At 35.6% G+C, this 24884-nt stretch overlaps 2 protein-coding genes across 2 annotated transcripts; one reads left to right on the plus strand and one right to left on the minus strand.

Annotated features, from left to right (window-relative positions):
* The first annotated feature begins 4794 nt into the window (after positions 1-4794).
* Positions 4795-14881, plus strand: LOC104217065 (PHD finger protein ALFIN-LIKE 2-like). Its single transcript, XM_070165393.1, has 5 exons — positions 4795-5095; positions 5211-5243; positions 9870-10092; positions 14048-14168; positions 14381-14881. The coding sequence occupies exons 1-5, from the start codon at positions 5002-5004 to the stop codon at positions 14630-14632; spliced, it is 723 nt and encodes a 240-aa protein (XP_070021494.1). The 5' UTR covers positions 4795-5001; the 3' UTR covers positions 14633-14881.
* A 3315-nt stretch (positions 14882-18196) lies between these two features.
* On the minus strand, positions 18197-22162 carry LOC104217064 (jasmonate-induced oxygenase 2-like). The gene is made up of 3 exons (XM_009767220.2): positions 21401-22162; positions 19303-19636; positions 18197-18688 (listed from the first exon to the last, which is right to left on the minus strand). The coding sequence occupies exons 1-3, from the start codon at positions 21886-21888 to the stop codon at positions 18440-18442; spliced, it is 1071 nt and encodes a 356-aa protein (XP_009765522.1). The 5' UTR covers positions 21889-22162; the 3' UTR covers positions 18197-18439.
* Between the last annotated feature and the right edge of the window lie 2722 nt (positions 22163-24884).

A 24884-nucleotide genomic window follows, 5' to 3' on the forward strand; every position in this document is an offset into this window, starting at 1 on the left:
TAATAGTTCAACGAATGACTTTGAGAGTCATAAGGTCACTTGGCATCATCCCAATTTGTCCATTTGAATCTTCTCTTTTCTTTTCTTTTCTAGCACTTCTTGGCTTGCTCATTTTTCTTTTTTTTTTCCTTTCTGATTATCGCTCTTTTCTTTCCTCTCATTTCTCACGTCCCACAACTTCATCCTCTTTTTTTCCTTTTCTTTTTTTTTTTGATTTTTTTTAAAAAAGAAAATGATTCGATCGAACTCTATGTAGGTTGCCTACGTATCATGTCCTTCATGAATCAGACCAAGCGTAGTTCTGAAAAAGTAATGGATAAATTAAACGAAAAATAAAAAATAAAAATCTTTTTGGATTTTTCACTTACAATTTTTTTTGGTTTTCAAATATAAAACACGAAATACGATAACAAGAGACTTGACAAGCTCAACTGTACTACGACAAACTCTGACACCAACTCAAAGAATTAGTACTACTGAACATGACTATAAAGTACAAAACAACAACAAAAACAGACCAAAAAAATCTCCTTAAGCAACTCTTGGATGCAACGGTCCTGACTAAGAGGGTCCTTGGGCATTTATCATGCTCAAACTCTGATAAGTAGATCCACACCCACTACAAAAAAACTGGAATTAGCTACGAACGTCGTCGCTAATCTGTCGCTAAAATGCTCGTAGCTAGCAAAATCTTTTGATAATCCATCGCTAAATGAGATTAGCGACATATTTTTCTGTTTAGCTACAGATTTTGTCCGTCGCTAAAATCTGATTTTTTTAGTAGTGACCTGTATGAAAAAAAATAAGACCAAATAGAGTTAAAGACTTAGAACACTATGTGAGACAATAAAACTTCCTATCAGACACATGCAAGATATGATTGAGGCTATTTTTGCAAAATGGCTTATGTGGCCAAAAGGTGACTAGAAGTGCAAACTTAACAAAAGTGACCTCTAAGACATGGAAAAATTACTTTGCAGAAATGACTCATTTTGTAGAAATGGCCTATGTGGACAAAAAGACGGCTAAGTATGCAGATTCAACACAATGGACCTTAAACTGAGAGGACACATGTTGTGGACTTAGGACTCTAAGGCATGGGTTAATTGAACTACTTTTGCAAAAATAGCCCTATTTCGCAAAACGGCCTATGTGGACAAAAGCGGTAGACATGCAAACTCGAAAAGGACAGACCTTAAAGTAAAGATACACCTAATTGTGGATTCAAGACTCTTCAGACAATTAAACAAAACCACTTTGCGAAAATAGCCATATTTTGCAAAATGACCGATGTGGCCAAAAGCGGCTAGACATGCAAGATTTGGCTACGACCCTCGAAGCCAAGAACCTAAGACTTACTAAGAAGACCGGACCCTATGTGGAATGCCTACGTATCACGCCCCGAAAGACGAGAATCAGATATGTGTAGTTCGAGAAGATTGGATACGTGCGAGAAATTAAAAAAAAAACTAATTTGGAGAAAACATATTTTTTGTCCTTTTTTTTGATGTAAAATCTTTTTAAATTTTCTTTCTCTTTTTTTTTTTGAAAAATGATGGAAAAGTACAAAATCTTTTTGGATTTTTCGTTTTCAATTTTTCTCTTTCTTGAAAAATTATGAAAGGGAAATATAATTGGGCCCTACTTGCTTTATTTTCACACTTCACCCTCTTTTCTCTCTCATTTACCTTCAACCATCATTGGTCCGCCAAATGACCCTTTTACCTTTGAAGAATGGAACATGTAGCACATAAGATGCATCAGGATGATCTTTTACTTTTTGGGTACACCTGTCATAGACGGACCCAACCCCTATGTTGAGTCCCCAAAGTCAAATGCACATGATGCAAATAACGTTCCTACTAAGGATTCGGCATGAGGTTATGTCATTCTAGGTTGAAACCTGAGGGTGTGTTCTAGACCGAGCGGACAACTCGAGCCGAGGTGGGGGCAACATACCGGGAGCACGAAAGTCTACCCGGCCTTGTGTCTAGCCCAACCTCGTTCTATTTGGTATGACTTCTAATAAGAAAGTGGGACACGCGTACATGTGCACCATATTTTTAAAAGACTCAGAAGGGAGGCGTAAGAAGACAGTTTAATACAGTTCAAATAATATCAAAGTGGTAAATAAGCGACAATTAACACATTAAGTCCACAAATATAGTAATATCAACAAACAATAAAGCCGAGCATAGATCATATTAACAAGCTCGAATTCTGAACCTTGAACCAGAAGTTCTGGGTTCTTGTCCCTAGCAGAGTCGCCAGAGCTGTCACACCTCCTTTTTCTACCCAAAACGGGATATAAGGGAGTTTTTCCAATTTAAGTTACATAATCGAAACGAGATTATTTATTCAAATTTAGAGTCGTCACTTGGGATAATTTATGGTGTCCCAAGTCACCGGTTTAAAATTCCGAATCGAGGAAGTTTGACTTTGTTTTACAGTCTGCGAAACATAAAATCCGTGTAAGGAATTATGCTAACCCGAGAGAAGGTGTTAGGCATTTCCGAGTTCCGTGGTTTTAGCACGGTCCCTTTAATCATACCTGGCTTAACTTATCTAATTACTTATTTTAGAACATATGTTCATTCACCTTTTATCACTTTTATTTGCTTAATTATTCCTAAATAGGGAGTTATCTAGAAAAACGAGTCACGCGTACGTGTCTACAATTAATCACGTTTTATTATTATTAATAAAGTTTGGCCAAAGTTGTGAACATATTTTTCGATTTATTTTTAAAGAATCGTAATTATGTCATGCGATCGTATACACAATCATGATAATAGATTAAGTTGCGCCTAAAGTAAGCTACGATATTCATGAATTATCCGTTTCTTCCTAAATTTTACAACTTTTGTTGCACCTTAATCACTTACACTAAATAATCAATATGGTTTTGAAGAAAAAAATGACGGCGCATGTTGAAAATAACCAAAGTGATAAGTTCATTATTGCCTTGAGCTTAGTAGTTTTAGTGTGAGGTCACTAACTTATCAAAAGAATTTTAATGCAGTAATCATGTACATTTATAATCACATGGGTAAGAAATTTGCTACTTAAACTAATAATGAAATTCTACAATCAAATAAGAACAAATAATCGGAGAAGACACAACTCCTTCACACGTGTTTCACAAGGAACAAAATACGTAGTCATAAACATTGTAATCAGAACAATACAAAATGAAAGAAGTAAGTCTTTCATTGAACCTTCACACAAAAAACAGAATTAATCACTATTAACTGGACCAAAAATGGAAACCTCAAACGGAACTACAATCCAGACCTCGAAACTTGCCGGAACCGTGACAATATTCAACAACGGACCTCAAATCGGCACCTCGGATTTGCAAACGGACAGCTCGAAACCCAAACTCGAACTTGATGAAAATGCTTCAAACTAGAAATAGAGATTTAATGTTTTGACTGTTTTGACTCTCGTGAATTTCTGCTCATTGTTAGTGTGTAAATCTGTATAGAGTATGTAGCTATATATATACACACAAAGTTATTGTAGACGGGAGTTTAGTGGATGCTGATGGTTTTTAAGAAGAAGGGGTTTTCGTTGGTCGGTATTATCGAACTGGGTGTGACCAATTTTTTGGTGAAGAAGGGGCGTCGCCAGTGATTTTGGAGGAGGGATGAGAGTTGTGAAGAAGCAGCAGTCGCTGCTTCAAAGGTGTGGAGGAGACGAAGCGACGATGGGGTCAGAGATGGTCGCTGGTTTCAGGGGTAGTTATTGGGTGGTTGGCGTGAGGTTCAGGGGTGATCGTTGGTAAGGTCTGTTGTTTGAATGGAGGAGAAGAAGTTCAGGGGGTGGGGGGTCTCTTTGATGAAAAACGCCCGGTTTGTGTTAGGTTCTGTAGGGTTGTTTATTTTGTTCAGAAGAAGAGTCTAGAAGGGTCTCGAAGGTTAGCTTAATGGGTATTGGGCTTGGATTTATGGGCTAAGTCTGAATTGTGTCTTAAAATTGGGCTCTAAGACTCTTAAAATTGTGGTCCAAAACCTTAGTTAACTCCCTTTAATATAAGATAAAAATACTACACAATGCAAAAACTAATTCTAATTAATTAAACTAAACTATATTAAAATATGAAACTATATTTTTGTATTTTCAAGATTATATAAAGATAAAAATAAGGTACAATTTTTGTATTTTTTAATTTTATGAAAGGTACATAAACTAAAAGTAACTAGATAAAATATCAATAAGCTAAATAAAAGAAATTTTTTTTTGTAATTTTTATTTTTGTGACAAAATAAAGTAAAAGATTCAAAATTAGTTAAAGTAGCAATATTAGACCTAAACTAAATATTTAACACTAAAATGTGTAAAATCTTGGAGAGGGTCAAAAATCACATGTCTACACCAAGCAAAATACTGTATATATTGTATCAAAACTAAAAATGAAGACGAACAAAAATGCAGCCCTCAAATCCTCTTTGGCGTGACCATGGACAGACTTGTTCGCCTAATAGGATGAACCAATAGTGGATCATGACGCGACCATAATTCTAATGACAACCACGATGATGACACAAAGAATTTTGTTGATTTGAGGGAGAAAGAGAGGAAGAGAGAGAAAAAACATAATTGGCGTATTTTATGTCTCAATAGTAGGTGTAAAATAAATATTTATTTTGCTATAAAATAAAAAAATAGGGTGTAATAATATTTTAAAATGGTTTTGGTTTATAATAGTCTGTAAAATTTCCATATATATTTAATTAACCTTTTTCAAGCAATAGTAAAACATAGTGTCTATTAACCCGCTTTCCTGCCGCTGTTTGTTTCTTAATTTTTCTGTTTATACATTCTCACGTAACGTTTACGTGAGCTCCAAATACTCAGCTCTCATCAAATTCAATTCCGTTCCATATTATTTTTTTTCTTTAAATCTGTATATGAAATTTGTAAGATCAGTTTTCTGAAACTCTTCCTCTTCTTTATCAGAGATCTCAGAATAAATTTTTAATTTCTATTTGTATAAAAATGTCATCAATTTCATCAAGTCCGAGAACTGTAGAAGAGATCTTCAAAGATTATAACGCTCGCCGTACTGGAATAGTTCGTGCTTTAACATATGGTACTTAAATTTACACACACACACACACAGAGTAGATGTGTATATATATATATATGCAAATTCATGTTGTTTCTTGTAAAGTTCCCGTTTTTAAAATTGATTTGGGTTTTTTCAGATGTGGATGAATTTTACAATCTCTGTGATCCAGGTAATTTCATTGAGCTTCTAATTGCATGCCCTAATTTTTTGGTGAAAAATAATTTGCAAGCTTAATTTGATTTTGTTATTTGAAGCATTGAGCTTTTTTAGTCTATTGAGTGAATTCTGATATTGCTTATTTAACCAGGACGTGGGGTTTTCAATTAATTTTCACTAATTTATCAGATTGGTTTTATTATTGGGATACAGGTAGATTGACAATGGATGAACTGCTGTTAAACAAAAATCAAAAGAAATTGGTTTCCTTTAGAAATTGGAAAATTCGCCAACAATATCATTACTACTATAATTGAGAAATCCACTGTATCCAACTTCAAAACTTGGCAGATAATTGTCACGGCCCAAAAATCCCTCCAAAGAAGTCGTGATGACACCTAGTTTCTAAACTAGGTAAGCCTAACATTTACTGAAATAATATGGGTATTCACTAACTTTAAATTAAATTACTCTGAACAAAATACAATTCCCAAAACCGATAGTACAAGTCACAAGCCTTTCTAAGAGTAGTTATACAATATGATTACATCACTGTTCCGAAGCAAAGGGAACAAATGGAAATAAGTACAATTGAAGGTGACTCTGAGGACTGCGAATGCTATAGCAGGTTTACCTTGAGTCTCCACCGCAACGAATAGCTACCGTCGATCAAAGGCATGGATCTGTACACAAAAATGTACAGAAGTGTAGTATCAGCACAACCGACCCCATGTGCTGGTAAGTGTCTAGCCTACCCCGGCGAAGTAGTGACAAGGTTAGGACCAGACACTCACATAAACCTGTGCAGTTTATAGCGTACAAAATAATATGAAGCAAATAATAATAATGGCAACGATGATCAACCAATGATATAAATAGCTGGCAACAAGAACACCAAAATTGCTTCTCAACAAATAACAAATACAAGTGCAATCAATTAATCAAGTCCTTCAAATATAAATCTTTCGCTTATAAATCCTTCAAGTAATAATCTCTAAGATAATATGTTTTTCAATAAATATATTTTGAATATATTTCCTTCAAATAGATATCTTTCATATAAGCATCTTTCGAATATAATTCTTTCGAGTAAAGGTCACCTTGTGACACCTCATATCATAATCATAAATAATATAGGTCTCAGCCCACTTTCGAAATTTCATAGCACCTCGTGCCTACATTTATGTCACAACCGCACGGACAGCTCACGTGCCATTAAATAAAACCATAATATTTTCCCCGGCACCTTGTGCCCACATATTTCTGTCTCACATTGCACAACAATATTCTCATGTTACTCAGCTCATAGGTTCCATAACCCAATACAATTAAGAATGTTCAAGGAGCCTCATTCACTTAACATAAAGTAGAGTACATCTCCCAACGCAATTAGGAAATCAACAAGAAAAGATGACGTTATTATTTATTTATTTCTGAAATCATTTGATAAAGAAAATACCCTTTTCAATTACTGTACAATATCGAATGAATTAGTACCTTTAATACGAGAAATCAATTGAGTTAAAAATGTGACAATTTTTTTGAAATTTGGAGTTTTGAACACAAACAAATAAATAAGGCGAGGTATCGTAAACACTATGGATTCGAACACAATGGGTCACAACAGTAAAGGGACCTAACTAGTTAATACACTTGAATTGTTAATAACAAGTAAACACATCAACAGTGAGTAGGAAAACAACAGTTGCACGGCATCATCCTTCGTGCTTTTACTCTCGTTCTCACCAAATCAATCATATGAAGTACACGGCATTTTCCTTCGTTCTTTACCTCACATAATGATGGCACGGAATGACCCTTCGTGCATTAACATTTATATCATGGCACGGAATGACCCTTCGTGCATTAACATTTATATCATGGCACGGAATGACCCTTCGTGCTTTACACTCTTTCCTCACAAACAACAATACACGGCATCACCCTTCGTGCTTTATCACTCTTCCTCACCCAAGCAACAATCACAAACAATGGGGCGAGGGAATAGACAAGGCTAAAATAGGAATCCCGGCAAGGGAACAATAAGTAAACAATTTAGATCCCGGCAAGGGGACAACATTAATAATATAAATTTCCCGGCAATAGAACAATTGATGCCTCTTTCTCTTTCTTTCACTTTCATTTCATAACTCACTCTAACACTTGAGCCAATGCTCCAAAGTATGCAATTATCTCATAAACTTTCACAATTCGTATTATAACTTGAGTCATTGCTCCTCGAAGTTCAAGAACAACAATTACTTCATTAACTTTCCCGGCAAGGGAACAATGCTATCAAAACAACCATCCCAACAAGGGAACAATACTATCAAAACAAACATTCCAACAAGGGAACAATAATAATAATAACACATGAAGCGCAATAAACTACAACGGAGTCACAACAATTATAATACAAGACTCACGGGCATGTTCGACCCCCAACGTATAGATACTCGTCACCATGCCTATACGTCGGACACATCACATAACAAGTAGCAAATATACTCAACTCCTATTCCTTCAAGCTAGGGTAGACCAAACACTTACCTCGAACTTCCACGACCAACTCAATCCTTTGCCTCGCGAATTCGTGTCCGAAATTCTCAAATCTAGTCATAAACAATTCGATTCAGTCAATAAAAATTATAAGAATTAATTACATATGAATTTCTACATTTTCCATTAAAATCCGAAATTTAACTCAAAATTGCTCGCGGGGCCCACGTCTCAGAATCCGACGAAAGGAGCAAAATATGAACACCCATTCAACCACGAGTCCAACCATACCAAAATTATCCAATTCCGATACCATTTGGTCCTTCAAATCATCATTTTACATTTTTGAAAGGTTCCACAATTTTCTTCCCAAATTCCATCTCAAATCACGAATTAAATGATGAATTCAGTGATAGATTCATGTACTCTAACCAAATCTGAGTTAGAATCACTTACCCCGACCAATTTCTTGAAAAACCTTCGAAAAATCATCAAAATCCGAGCTCTCTAGGTCAAAATATTAAATAAAAACCCAAAACCTCGTATTTATAGAGTACCCCTCGGATTCCGACACCGCTGACCGCACAAAAATGACCGCGGTCCGCGCAAAATCAGCAGGGTCCGCGCAGAAACGTCCGCGGTCGCGCAGGCCTTGCTCTGCAGGGACATGCTTTAGTATTTTGGCCATAACTTTCTCTACATATATCCAAATTGCGATATCTTTACCTTTCTGGAAACTAGACACGAAGGGCTACAACTTTCATTTTTGATTCACCTCAAAATTCCTTGCGGATCAAAAGATGAGCTTCCGAAGTAGGACCAGTGACCTGCAGATTCTTCCCCTGCGCGGCCGTGCGCCCAACACGAGAAGGAGCGCGGTCCACGCCGCCACTGCTGCCCTCTCCATTTTTCTAAGTTCCGGGGTGTCTGTACTCGCTCAAAACTCATCCGAAACACACCTGAGGCCCCCGAGACCTCAACCAAAAGCACTAACAAGTCTGAAAACACATCACGGACTTAGTCGAGGCCTCAAATCACATCACATATCATCAAAATCACCAATTATGCATGGATTCAAGCCTAAGAACTTATTTAATTTTCAAATTTCACAACCGATGCCGAAACACATGAAAACTAGTCCGAATGACCTCAAGTTTTGCAGACAAGTCCAAAATGACATAACGAAGCTACAGAAACTCTCGGAATTCCATTCCGACCCTCGGATCAAAATCTCACCTATCAACCGGAATTCGCCAAAATACTAACTTCGCCAATTCAAGCCTAATTCTATACCGTACCTCCAAAACCACTTCCGATCACTCTCCTAAGTCACAAATCACCTCCCGAAGCTAACCGAACCATCAAAACTCACATCCGAACCCTCTAACACATAAGTCAACATCCGGTTGACTTTTTTCCAACTTAAGCCTCAAAATATTCTTTATATTTAACTCCGAATCTTCCGAAAACCAAACTCGACCTCACATGCGAGTCATAATACATATTACGAAGCTGGTTGAGATCTTAAGTCGTTGAACGAGGCGTTAATTCTTAAAACGACAAGTCGGGTCGTTACAATAATGGGCAGGCCTCTATCTTATTCTCCATTTAAATAGCTGACTTGGTTCCAGTTCCTATTTGTCCAAGCTTGGTGGATAGAGTTACGTGGTACCTATACTGTTGGGAGCTAGCACGTAACCCATGGAATTAGTCGAGGTGTGTGCAAGCTAGCCCAGACACCTCCACCACCACCACCAACAAATCCAGTGTATCTCACACAGTGGGGTCTGGGGAGGGTAGTGTGTACGCAGACCTTAACCTCGATCTCATAGAGATAGAGAGACTATTTCCAATAGACCCCCGGCTCAGTGAAGCCATAGCCCAACAATAATGAAAAATAAACAGCCAGAAACAACAATGAGGAGCCATGGAAAAGAAGCATCGAATAAGCTAGCCCAGACACCACGATTATAAAAAAAATTGGCTCGTTGTTATCTATACAAAGTGTTTTACTTTGCCTTCAGTGGCTTATTTTGTTTTCTGTACGTTTAGAAGAAAGTAATTTGTGTTCCAAATTTGTATGGTTTTGACATTATATTATCTGATTTTGTGTTATTCTTGTTTCATTTCTTGGGTGTAGAGAAGGAAAATTTGTGCCTGTATGGACATCCGAATGAAACCTGGGAAGTCAACCTTCCTGCCGAAGAAGTTCCACCTGAGCTCCCAGAGCCAGCACTTGGGATAAATTTCGCGAGGGATGGAATGACTCGTAGAGATTGGCTTTCACTGGTCGCCGTGCACAGTGATTGTTGGTTGTTTTCTGTGGCTTTCTTTATCGGAGCTCGTCTTAACCAAAATGAGAGGTACTCTTCTAAGATACAGGTTCTCTCTTCACTGTTTCTGTTGTCTAGCTGTGATCTACCTGACCTCCACCAGCTCTCTCTTCACTGTAATTTAAACTAATATGGTCCTTAACTCTTAAAAGGGTGAATAGGGTTAGTTATTTTTCCTGTATGGATTGTCTCTCTCTTACTCCCTGTGGTTCCTGCTATTCTTTTGTTGTCTCAGGCTAAAAAATTAGATAACTATTTATGAGGATGTAAGTTCAGTTGCTAACTGGCTAAAGTTGGAACATTTTAGTGGTTAATGGACTGAACTTTAGCAGCGAGTCTGTTCCTTATCCTTACTCTAAATGTCCTTTTGGCTGTATGCAGTTTTGGAGAAATAATCAATAATCAACTACGCCTTAATCGCAAACTAGATTTGAATCCTCTATATATTTCGTTCTATTTGAGCCCATTTCAAGCTAGCAATGGCGAGTAATTTGTCTCTTAAACCTTAGGGGTTCTCTAGAAAAGTGATTCTCTAAATCTCATACTTATCCCTACCCAGACCTAATATAAGTTATATTGCAATCTTACTATTATAAAACAGTTCTCCTTAACTAAATGTAACTTCCGTCTAGAATTTCTAAGGGTTTCAAGAACTGTTAGCAAGTCATGATTCGAGGAATCTATAGCATTTGATTTAGGCATTAATAAGTAACATGAATGTGCAGGATGGAATGTGCTTACTGATGCTCTTACTATGTTTAACTATACACAATGGAAGACCATGTTGATAATATTTTCCACTGATATGTCTATATCGGAGTACTGTCTAATTCTACAAATTTTCCTTCTTAATGGGTGCCGCCAGGATGTCATTATAGGATCCATTGGAATGTAAAGTGAGTTTTTTATGGGGAAACTCTGTGGGAAAAGAACATAGTTATTCCTTTTTCAGTTTTAGATTTAAATGAAACATTTATCTGTTTAAGCTATCTGCTCTGTTACAACCTGGTTGCTATTTCAATGTTGGTAACACGAACTCTATCATTCAAAATGGTGCTTTTCTTTTTATTCAGAATATATATGTTTGTAGATGTTTCTTATGGGTGGAGGGAATGTATTCTGTTGGTTGTATATGTTAGTCATACTTGTCCGATAGAGAGGTTGTACATTGTGCTTGATTGTATGTTGTCTCCCTTGTGCATTTGCTTACTAAAATAATCTTTAATTGGAGTTAGAAGTCAATCCATAACTCACGTTGTCCGTCAAGAGCAAAACTTCACTGCACAACATTTTACCTTTTTTATTATCTCTTGTGAATACCATCCTGTTGTTCGCTGATTTTAGCTGTGATTTAAAGTTACTAGAGATTGTTGTAAGAGCTTTTATACAATTCTTTACACATTGGCTATCTTTGAGGAGATAATCTTCTGGACATCTGGTGTGCACTCCTCTCCATTGGTCCGTCCTTTACATTTCCGAAATCTGGCCATTTTATTAGAAGTTGCATATTCCTTCTAGTCTGTAGGTCCATGGGCTTATTTTAGCTGCTATATTGCAGTGATTTAGATTTATAAAAAATGTAATGATGTTTTTGTACTTGATTTGTACTTTGGGATTCTTCTATCTATTGGGGACTCGCCAAGGGGCCAAGGAACTCTTTGCTGTTTATAATTATTGATTGTTGTTAAAAGGAAGAGAAATATAATTTAGTAATATATGTCAGAATGTTCTATATTCATTTTATGTGTTTTGGTAATAGTATAGAATAATCTTCTTAATTATTTCATAATTAGGAATCTCGATATTTAGTTAACTTTACTAATTTCATTTAGTGATGTGCCTTTGTTCTAGTATCCTAAAAGACGGAGCCCTCATGCTTCTTCTTCATCTTCAAAAAAAAAAAAAGGACATAAATCTTTATCAAGAAATAAGAAGCCTTCCTGTATATTGTCTATAACCAATTCAAGACAAGTTCTCTCTTCTGTCCTATACCCTTTTACATGGTAAAAGAGGTTATCGTAGTAGACCTAAATAGCTTGGCCCTACTGGGTGGCGGTGTTGTCAAAGGCGCGTTTAAAGTGAGCTTAAGCCCTGAAGTGAGGCTCAAAACATGTTGAGCGCTTCGCCTCGCTTTGTGGGCGCTTTAGTGTCACATCAAGGCTCTAAGGCATACTTTTCTTTACCAATGAGTGTAACCCTGAAAAGGAGACATTATACAATTGATCTTTCACTTTATCGTAAATTTTTTTCAACTTCTTTGTCCATATATTTGTTATTCATGCTTATGATTATTAGTCTTGTACTACAAATACATATCTTTACTTTTTCTCCGGTTGTGCCTTTTTCATTAGAGCCCATGCTTTATTTGCGCTTTGCGCTTTAAGCCCCAACAGACTTTAGAGCTTTTTTGCACTTTTCGCCTTTGATAACACTGCCGGGTGGTCTTATGTCACCTCCCCTGCCAATTTTCCTTATTGTAATAATGTTACATTTCTTGTAATTTCCTTATGACCATTCCAGTTCATTGCGTCTTCCAACCACTATTAGCTATTCTTCTGTCTTCTTTTCAAGCAAAGCATTCTCTAAAACTTCTTTTCATTCTTCATAATGATATTAGAGTCTGGGTGTTGTATATTTCATCTGAACATTAAATTCCTAATCATTGTTTTAAATCTTTTTCCCTTTATACTACATGCAATTAATGTTTGGGTGATGAGCCCCTCCTTTAAATCTTGAATTTCGGTCGATGTTCCAGCAACTTTTTTGGTTAATATTTAGTTGGGAATTTTTGTATGGCATATTATTCCGGTACTTAAAAATAAATGCCTTACAAGCTGCAATTTCTTTCACTATGTGAATACCAGCGACATTCCGCATGAAGAATTCCAGCACTACTATTTGCGTTAAAAGTATTTATCTAAGTCTTGTTCCGTCCTCGGTTGGGTTTGCATTTGTGACATTTAGCTTTTCAATATTTTCATTTTTGCAGTTCTCTTAATTTTCTTTCCCCTATTCCATCCCTTCATCATTTTCTTGTTGTGGTGGTAGAGGTGACCAAATCACAAAATAGTCTCAGTCTACTGGCCATGTGCAGCCAAAAACAACTATTCCGTCATTTTGTTTTATATGACAGCATTTGAGTGGACACAATATTTAAAAAGAAAAGAAGACTTTTCGTACATACCAAAAAACACACTTAGAACTTGCAGTGGTAGGAGGTGTCACCGTCAATCACGTAAGATAAGAAGTGACCTCAGTCTTCAGATCCTATGTGTGGCACACAGACGAATCTTGCCGATAATGACTCTTCACAAGTAGGCGCCAACTTGAATAGCTTATTTTCCTTCTCAACTCAAGGTGATCTAAATATCCTGTCCACGACCCTCACCTCCCTTGAAAGCGCCTTCGTATGTCTATTTTTCTGAATGGTAACATGTTTTGACATTTCTATGACTATAAGAGCATATCATTTAGGTAAAATGGGAAGTTTAAAGTTAAGAAGTTTCCAAATAGAGAAATATGTCATACTTTTGAAAGAGACTAAAAAGTAAAAGGTGCCATATAAAACGGAACAGAGAATTTCTTTTTTCTTTATTTTTTAGTCTCTCATGCTTGGCTAAAACTTCATAACATGTTTCTGGAGCGTCTCTACTTTATGATGTAACTTTTCTGTGGAGAAGTCTGATATGGAACTTCTTAAGCTGTAACTGCATTTATTTTCACCCCTCAGCAATCATCTGTGTACACTTCCTATTTGGATTTTTTTCTATATGCAAATGTCAGCTACATTTCATCCTTATCAAATCCTTTTTTGTCTTTGTTTTATGTCTATTCAGAAAATCTGTTTGAAATAGTATCCATTACAAAGTTTATCTCCTAGTTTCTGCAATTTGACGAAAGGAATGTGCATAATATGATGTGCTTTATTGGTGTTTAAGAAGGAGAAAGGAATTATTCTGAATCACCACTGCTGCTTCTTGTGTAGGAAGCGTCTATTCAGCATGATCAATGAACTACCAACGGTGTTTGAAGTTGTGACGGAAAGAAAACACGTAAAAGAGAAGCCCACTGCCGATAGTGGAAGCAAATCTCGTGGTTGCACGAAGGTAGGGCCTGCAATATAACCTTCTCTCTGCTGCCTGAATTAGTGGTGCCATTGTATTAATATGCTTAACTCAAATTCTTCAGACTTTTTATGCTCGAGATTAAGGCCAAAAACTCTATATGTAGTTCCTTATAGTTTCTCTTTCAGTATGTCCTGATCTATTATTTCTGTGTACCTCCTTGGCAACTAACGATCTGCCCTTACATTCTGTAGAAATCTACTGATGGACAGGCTAAAAGCACTCCAAAGCTGGCAGATGAACTTTACAAGGAGGAAGAAGAAGAACATGGTGAGACACTATGCGGCAGCTGTGGAGGGAATTATAGTGCTGATGAATTTTGGATTGGCTGTGACATCTGTGAGAGGTGGTACCATGGGAAATGTGTTAAGATAACTCCCGCTAAAGCTGAGAGTATAAAGCAATATAAATGCCCATCTTGCAGCTTGAAGCGGGCAAGACAGTAGTTGTTTCATGAACCATGAGGGGGCCATAAGTGTTATTGATCTGACCATTAACAGAATAGTATAACAATGTTGCATTTGTAATGGTTTCTTATAGTGATGTTTCTTTACGCGGCGCTTGGAAAAGAAATGTAATTTTTATCCTTTAATTCATGTCCGGCTGTTCGCCCAATATATACAAAAACTTTTTAGTTATTGTAAAGGTTCTGTAATGATAATGGATTTGTAGTAGTTGATAAACTAATTGTTGCATCTGGATTCTTGTTCATTATATCTGAATGAGTTTACCAGGTCTAGATTCTGGAAAAGTACTTGACTGTGTCCCATAGTAGTTAGATTTCAAAAATGGGGTTGCTAATTGGAAGTAGCCAGCAATATGAATCCATATATGAAAACAGATTGAATACAAAGATTCATAGGCTAAGGGTGTGTTTGGTACGAAGGAAAATATTTTTCTGGAAAATATTTTTTTCGAAAATAAGTGGTTGTCTTACTTATTTTCTGGTGTTTGGTTAGGTCGCAGAAAATATTTTTTGAAAAATATACAACTTAGACAAACACTATGGGAGACAAAATGGGCAGGGGGGAGGGTGTAGGTTGGGGTCTTGGGGCTGGGTTGGCAGGTGGCGAGGATAGATTCATCAAAGAGAGGCTAAAATAGAGAGAGAAATTCAGCAATAGCCAGATTTAAAAGTGGTCATTCAAAAATAGCCACAGTTTAAAAGTAATCGAAATTTAGCTATTTTTCATGTAAAGATAAATCTGAACGAAAACACTGTTCAAAATCTGGAAAAATACTCTAGCATAATATACTGGAGATCCAGTATACTGGAACTCGTATATTATACTGGAACTATATTGGAGTTCCAGTATAATATATCGGTCCAGCATAATATACTGGAGTTTGGAGCACCGGTGATCTAGTCTCCAGTATATTATACTGGAGCCAGCAAAGTATACCGGTCCAGCATAACATGCTGAAAGTTCATACACAGGTGCACCGAACTCCAGTATATTATGCTGGACTGGTCTCTGTTGCAGCAAAATAGTGGTTATTTTTCAATGACTTGGCAAACGCTGACTATTTTTGAATGACCAGTCCGAAAACTGGCTAGACCATGCTATTTTGACTAAAATGGAGGCAAGAAGTACATCATCGTTTTGAGAAGCCAGAGTGAGTTTTAGTTTTTCTTCGAGGGTTGCGATAAGTACTAGAATCTCAATCCTTTACTAAGTTGTCATTCTTCTTCTTCTTCTTATTATTATTAATTATTAATTTGAAAAATATATAATTTAGACAAACAGGGAGACGAAATGGGTAAGGGCGAGGGAGGGTGGTAGGTCGGGGTCTTGGGGCTGGGGTGGCGAGGATAGGTTCATCAAAAGAGAGGCTAAAATGGAGGCAAGAATTACATCATCGGTTTGAGAAGGAAGTTAGTCAGTTTTAGTTTTTCTTTGAGGGTTGTGATAAGTACTAGAATCTCAACCCTTTACCAAGTCATCATCATTATTAATTAATAATTTTCTTTTTCAATCCAAATTGATCTCAACTTGAAAAGGAAATTTTGGAGATAATGGGCATTCCTCGACTGAATCTTTCAAGATATCGCCACCTTCAGGTTTCTTTCTACACTTATTTAAAAATATTTAGAACTTTAAATTAAATTACGGAAATCTCCATATTGGTAAATATATTTTATACAACAATTTCTTATTAACTTGAATTAATCCATCTTTTCTCCCAAATTGAACTAATTAAGACGAGTATTCAAGTCTAGAGGTGCACACAGTTAAAGATAATTTTACAAGGTTTGCTTTGAAATCAATCCATGTCTGAAAAGTTCATTTGCTGCATTCCAGAAACTGCATTAGTCAATTAACCGGTGAAGTGGTTCCACAACAAGTAACTCGAGCTCAATTAATGTCTCAACTCTATAGAGAAGCAAAACTATTTTTAAAACGGCTAGGTTTTGGGACTAAGCATTAATATTAAGACACTGATCTAAGTCTCACAAATTTTTGATTTACTTTTTGTGCTTCAATTTAAAAGATAAATGGATAACTCTTCAAAATTTCAGCTTTAATGTTGAGATGATGATTGGATTTAAGATTCCCTGCATTTCATTGGATTTAAGATTTCTATGAACACAAATCAAAGTACTACTAGCAAATGGCTTTTTATTAGTCAAAATACATATATTATCCACGTGTATCTAGAAAAAGGTTGTGAATTTGTAACAAGGTCATATATAATAATCACTATCAATTCCATCCCCATTAATGGAGTGTTGAATTGACTCATAAGTACAAAATACAGACAATTAAATGCGAAAATTCAACATGTGGTAAATTGTTGGAATTCAATATGTTTGGTTTAGACAAAATAGGATAGAATTAAAAGAAAAGTGAAGTTGCCAAAAGTGATTGAGACATTTGTTATCACTAAAACCTTGGGCTGCTTCACAACTCTAATAGATGTGTTGTCGTACCTAATTGTCAACTAATTTTCAACCACAGATATAAATTTGAGATTGTATCATGCTTTCTTTATTTTTTTTGGTTTTCGCTCGGTGTTCGGTGTCCGCATTATGGCCCGATCAAATTTGGATTCGCGCTGAAAAATCCCATATTGGGGGACAAAACACTCCCTAACAAAGACGACTTCATACCCAGAGCTCTAACCTGAGACCTCTGAGTAAGAATGACAGAGTACTTTCTTTGTTTGACTTACAACTATTATCAGCTATCCAGATAAAAACTACTCTCTCCGTTTCAATTTATGTGAACCTATTTTCTTTTTAGTCCGTGCCAAAAAGAATGACCTCTTTTCCTATTTGGAAACAATTTACCTTTATGCAATGATTTATAGCCACACAAAATATATGTGCTTCATTTTATACCACAAGTTTAAAAGTCTTCTCTCTTTTCTTAAACTCCGTGCTCAGTCAAATGAGTTCACATCAATTGAAACGGAGGGAGTATTACTTCAACTCAAACTCCTAGATAGCGATATCTTAGTGATTGTCCCTGCATCTTCAACACTGCAATATTTTCTTTGAATCCCATTTGCCACTATACTAGTATTTAATAGTTAATATATTTTTGTACGGTATATTTTTTTAGTAAAAAAATTTAATCATAACCTCACATGGGGACGGGATCGGGGAGAGGGAGGAGGAGAAGAAGGAGGAGGAGAAGAAGGAGGAGAGGGAGAAGGACAAGGAGGACGAATGAGAGGATCTCAACAAAGTGAAACAATGAATAATACTCTCTTTTTTTATTTTTTTGTGATACTAAATTTTGTTTAAAAAAGACTGATTCCCTTTTATATTTAAAACTAATTAAACATTAAATATCTCATTTTACCTTAAGTACACAAATTTGTAGCTACACAAATACAATATCTAAGGCCACAAGTAGCAAAAGTTTTATAGTGTTTTAAAATCAAAAGTTACATAGGTCTTTGTTCCGTTCTTAATCCCTTTGCCTAGTTAAACAAGTTCACATAAAACAAAAACGATGGGAGTTATAAAAATAAACAATCAATACAAAAAGAATATGTAAAAATTTCACCGAAGAAAGAGACAGATAAATGTGCATAGACCCTTTTTCGCACCCAAATTACCAATAAAGAGTTTTTGACGGAGAAAAGGAAAAGATATATTGAAGTTCCCTTAGTATAAAGAAGCTAAATTTGGCAAAAGCGAAAAAGACATGACATGGAAATATCAGAATACATCATGTGCAGTTGCTAAGCAGCATATATTGCCATACATATAGAGCTAGTCATGACTTCCTAAATACAAAAGGTTATCTGGGCGATTTTAGTGATCCAACTTGAGATTTTCCAGAAGGACCTTTGGTTCTGATTAAAGCTCGATACTCGTTGAACGTCGTCGGACGATATAACGCCGACTGGTCCGTGGTCACGAGTTCATCTGCAGGTTTGATGAGTATGTCACCTCCAGGATTGTAGAAGAATGCTAAGGAAACACGTTCTTTGGCCGAATTAACGATCACTCTGTGCTCTACACTCTTGTACATTGCATTACTTAATACCTGTGATCATTATCAAAACTACACTCATAAAATGTACGAGATAAAAATAGACGACCATATTCAGAATTTAAGTGAGAAAAAAGTTAGTACTATAAACAATCACGTAGAATTTCGAAATAATTTTTGATATAAAATATATGTTTGGTTTTACATATACAACAGTGTGTTGAAAAACCAAATTATGTTCGTCAATGAGTATACTAGCTAGCTAGTATGGCTCCCAAATGTGGCGACAACATATTGATATGCGCTAGCTCCCTTGACAGGAACGTCATTATAATCACGCTCATAAGAACCCGGATCGAACAATTCTTTATTCATCTGACCAGAATTATGAATAACGAGACCAATTTAAAATATTGGATTGGCTTCTAGATCCCAAGTGCTATGTCATGGGTCAACTCTATAGCGGCAGTGGCACATAAATAGTCCGTAAGGTGCTCATAGTTTCACTTGACCAAGTCTATAGCGGCTAGGTTGTCAAGTGAGACTTCAGGCGCGGCATGAGCTACTTGTGTGCTGCTACCCCTAGAAAGGGCCCACTAGAAAATGGCAAAGTAATACAAGTATTTAATTTTTTTTAACCTAGCTAGAAAAAGAAGAGATACATTTACCTGAATTTGATCGCCAATATTGACAACAAAGGCATTAGGAACAGGTTTAACAGTTAGCCAGTTATCGCCACGACGAACTTGGAGGCCGGAAACGTCGATATCAGGGAGGAGAAGGGTCAGGCCACCAGGATCAGAGTGGGGAGAGAGGCCTAGGGTAAGATCTGGCTGGGGGCATTTTGGGTAAAAATTTACTCTTAAGCAAGCACCTATTTCGCTGTTTCCTCCAAAGCTTTGGTGTAGATAATCCTCGTTTAATCCGAGGTTTATAGATAAGATTTTGAGTAACTTCTTGCTTAGCTTAGCTACTTCTTGTCCATATTCTGAAATTATTTCCCTGAGAGGTCATAAAAGTAAAAATAAATGAAAAAAGGGATAAAGTTAGAAGTCAAAATATGACCAAAAAAATGTATACGAGTTTAACTATTATATATATATATATATATATATATATATATATATATATATATATATATATATATATATATATATATATATATTACATGTAAGCTTTTATAAACAAGCATGGTTTTACCTGCTAAAACTGTACTGGCAATTTAAACACTATCGATAATTTAGAGGCGGAGTTAGGGAGACAGGAGAGGTTAATTTGAACCTTCTTTTGTCGGAAAAATTAAACTACGAATATAATTAAGATTAATTTTTTTTTAATCTATACATATTAAGTGCTGATTTCTGTTGGCTTTTTCACGTGCTTACTTTTTTTTTTTTTTTTAATTCCCTTGATCACACTAAATTCAATATATTTAAAATACCATGTGCATTACCGCGTTTGACATGAGAATTCTGCTATAGAAAAACACGAGGAAAGACAACTAGTAACATATAACTAGTGCAAGGACCATTCGCCAACTAAGGACCACTGTTATGAACCTAGATGTGTGGATGAAGTTGAGAATATATATATATATATATATATATATATATATCTTAAATAAATATAAATTGAATTTATTGATAAACATGTTGATCAGTTAAGTATATATGTCACGTGAATGATTTTCTTCATTTAATTTTATAATGTTAATGTGTGTGATTATCTTATCTAAAAATTTAAATTGTTAGAGAAAATAACAATTTTATTTATTTAATGATATCTTCACCACACCCTTTAACGTGCGTTTTTTATGAACAATAGAAATTCTTTTTGGTAATGGGACATAGCGTGAAACTCAATCTCAAGACTTCTACCTGCTCTGATACTAGGGGTGATAATGGGCGGGTTGAGCTGAATTTGGGCAGATCAAGATGGGTTAAGTCAATAAATGAGTCATTGTCCAACCCAGCCCAAAGTATACTTGGGCTAATATGGGTTGGGTCAAGATGGGCTAAACAATGGGTCATAGCCTAACGCGTCCAACTTGACCCATGTTTTAGAACCATACTCATCTTGCATAAACAAAGTCTTCTACCTTTTATACACCTATGTATAAAAGGTAAATAAATGCTATTAGTATTTTGAGAATCAAAATATATTTTCTTAAATAACAAATTAGAAAAATGAAAAAACAGAAAATACAAAAAAAAAAAGTAAAAAAAAATTAGAAGGGAGTTTGGGGGTGGGGGTAGGGTGGGTAGTGCAGAAAATTGAAAATACAAAAAAAAGAGTAAAATTGGGGCAACTAAGTAAATTTCTAGATAAATTGGGTTGAGACCCTTTGTTTTTTTGGGTGAGCTTTATGGGTTATATTTGGGCTGCTTCATGGGTTAAAATGAACTATAAAAAATAATGGGTTAACTTAGGCTTAACCCAAATAGACTCATAAACTAAAATGTTTGTAGCCCAACTCATTAATCTCTGGACGGGTTGGGCGGGTTGGATGAGTTAGGGCTCAAATTGCCACCCCTAATCTAATACTATATTTAATTGTATAACGAGCTATTAGAGAGAGCATACTTTTATTTATTTAATTATGTTTATAACGAGCTATTAGAGAGATTACACTTTTATTTATTTAATTATATGTTTAACACATAAATATCACTCTGTATAAGCTAATGTTGAGATCATATCATTAATGAGACAAGTTACCTAGGGCTAAGCGATCACTAAATGGGAAAATGCAAAATGAAAGTTCACCTGCATGAAATTGGAATACTAGGCCATTTATTCTCATCCTTTAACTTCTCAGGAAGATAATGAAGGAAGAAATAATCACACCAATCCAATTTAGCACCCTTTTCCACTCCAAGCCTACTCCCATAACCTTCATAAGTAATCGGTGAATTTGCAAATTTCTGCTTCTCCTCCAACGGAAGATGGAAAAACTCGCGCCAAACACCGCGAGTTTTTGCCATCAGGTCATGGTTAACGCCATGACCCACCACCTGGAAAAAACCCCAGTCGCGACAAGCCTGGGAAATGAGTTTCATAGTTTCCTGCCGAACAGATTCATCGCAGGAGTTCAAGTTATCGAGGTCAATTAATAGAATGTTGGCCTCAGTCTCCAGCAAACATGGTCTGTCCGCTGGCCTTTTCACGAAACGTTCGGGAATTTCTTGAATGCCACTTTCTGATAGTTCTTGAACTCTAATAATTGGCTCTGGCCAGCTTTCCAAGCGACTCATTATTCTGTTGTACCTCGTTTATTCAGTACTGCTTACTGTTATGCGAGGATGTTATTCCTCAAGATTGTCAATATATAGTTTCGATCTATAGCAGTGAGGACAGGGTGGAAGTGGAAGATAATGATTAAAAGAAACGAAATTGACGTGAGCTTGAGAACGTGGTTTTCATGGGGACCGAGGTTTAATGATATATTCAGCTATAACACGAGGATGTTGTCTTTGTAGTACGTAAGATGTTAAATCTCGTGTAGGTTAGATTATTGTTTTATTGGTCGGGAAGACAGAAGAGAGGGATGTGGAAGTAGAATATTTAATACTCAAGTGTAAAAGCTATAAGTTGTGGACAAAGGAGGAGTCTAGATGATAATGTGAAAGCACTGAAATGATAGTTATATGTGTGTATACAGTGTCACTGCTAAAGAACAAATATATAGAGAAAGTAGGAGGATTAAAGATTTGTGGTTTTGGAGTTTGAGTTATCTCGAAGAGTAGGAAATGTGGTGATAGAACGACATATTTATATGACAAAAAAAGAAAAAATAGACATGAGTTTGAGCGCCGTGATGGTCTTTACTTCTCTCTCGATAGGGAGATGGATGTACAATATAAATTATGGGTTAGGAACGAATCGCTAAGGGTATTCAAGAAAGAAAAAGTTAAAAAAGTAAAAGAGACATTGCCAATGGAAATGAACCAGCTACCTCACGTTAACCCCCTTAACCACTGAGCTATATTTTTGGGTTGTATTAAGGGAATTCAAAATGTAATACGTAGAGGTACAAAACGAATTTTGTCTTACATATACAGTTATTTTTCGGCGAATCTCCTTCTGCCCTTGATTCAACCGAACTTACTAATTTTGATAGAGACCTTATATAATATTACATTTTGAATAAAGTAACTGAAGTAGATATAGTAAATTTATTATCACGAATTTATAAAATTTAAATCTTGAATATATTTGTGCCACTTTCTCTCTATTCCCCCACACGTGCTTGTGGAATATATGGTTGCCAATAGCCATGCAGATCGAGGAGTGTAGGTTGTTAGGCTAATTAGGTAAAGTCTATTATGAAATATTATAACCATACTTTAATCGATATTTAATAGCGGAAAGACAAAAAGATATATGAGAGGGCGTCTGCAAAACTGCGAAGGAAAAGATTGCAATTAATTCTCGGCCGAAATAAGAGAGAAAGGTTGCAATTTTAAGCCTGCAGGTTCACGTATCGGCGCATTGCATCCATCTGCCTAAGAGTCAGTCGTTCACATTGTTAACTAGAACGGAGGCTTTATCTTCATTTAATTATCACAATTTATAATCTACAATCAGATAGCAGTAATTTATGTATATATGAGTTTTAGTCAACTTTATTGATTTTAGCACACAAGGTACATATAATGAGATCTTAATCCATTTCTCTTGAAAGTATCAGAAAAGAATTGGTTGTCACGCTCCAATAAGAACATAATACTACCTGACAAAATAATTGTGAGTACTTTTAACAGTTTAAACTTTAAAAATGCTCATCAAATTTAATATGACATAACAGATGAGTCAAAGCTCTCGAATTCAATTTTGTCAACACTAATTTACAAAATGAATTCGCATTCTTAGCTCGAACAAAAATAAAGAAATCCAAAAATAAATAAAATGGAGTGATATTCACTCATTAACAGTAACCATATAAAAGCAATTCACCATCAAAGAATGTGGTGCAGCGAATGAAATTGCTCTTCTCTTAACCAGGGGTTTCGGAGTATGGAGAAGTCCTTGGTAGGGAGCGCTTCCTCCAGAATGGGGCCCTACGCGACACAAATCCGGATATAATCGGACTTTAATGTGAGTACTTAACACCGGTTGGGAAACCCCCCAAAAAATATAAAAGCAATTCGCTCGATTTGATACTCCTAGTGAACTTAAATAGTATATACTAGCTCCCTTTGTCCCAATTAACGTGATTTACTTTTATTTTTAACTTATTCTAAAAAGAATGATACGGTTTTATATTAAAAAATAATTAACTTTAAGTTTTTATATTATTTTTGATGTAATGACTTATTATCATACAATTATTTATGATTTGTTTAAAATTGTAAATTATACTACATCCGTTTCGAATTAGATGATGTACTTTGACTCGGCACGGAGTTCAAGAAAAAAAAAGATTTTTCAAATTTATGGTCTTAAATATTTAAGGGGTAAAAGCTTTGTGTGATCATGATATTTATATCGTTATAAAAGCTTCTCGTAAAATAGGTAAAATAAAGAGTTTAAACTTAAAATATTTTCAAATTTAAAAATATATCAATTATTTTAGAACATACTACAAAAGAAAGTATCTCACGAAGGAGTAACTTTTTTTATTCTTTCTTAATCTGTGACTCAATCACTTAAAATAGGACAATTGAACCGAAGGAGTAATAATAAAATGGTAGAGGTGCCGCAAAGTACGAGTTCACGGCACAAACTTTTCTGCGTTTTAGAGTCAGAGAATCAGAAAATTAGTTGAAGGCAGAAAATAACGTCATCGTCGTATTGTCTTATAAATAATATTCGGCCGACATAGAGTCCTGCCTCTACAACTTTTCAGTATTTTTTTTATATATGCACGTGGCTCTATTTCTACTCTTTTTGTAGTTTCGTTTATGATTCTCATTGGCTCAAAACTTTGACTAGGATGGGACTTCTTCATTATCAAATTTAGTCTAGAGAAAAATATGGTTAAGGCACTACATCTAGGGCCATAGTTCGTCTTTGAAATTTTTCTATCAGTACATAAATGGAAACCAAAATTCGTACCACAAAAAACTACTCTCTCTTCCACAGCCATATGGATTCGCATACCCCAACTACTAACAGAATTTTATGACAAAGAAATATTGAAAAAAGTTGATAGAAAACTGGGCAAATTACTTAAAATTAACTCATGCACCTCTTCTACGTTGAGAGGAAGATACGCATGCATCTATATTCAAGTACCCCTGGAAACTCT

The sequence above is a fragment of the Nicotiana sylvestris genome, chromosome 12 (assembly GCF_000393655.2).
Source record: "Nicotiana sylvestris chromosome 12, ASM39365v2, whole genome shotgun sequence".
Taxonomy (NCBI): domain Eukaryota; kingdom Viridiplantae; phylum Streptophyta; class Magnoliopsida; order Solanales; family Solanaceae; genus Nicotiana; species Nicotiana sylvestris.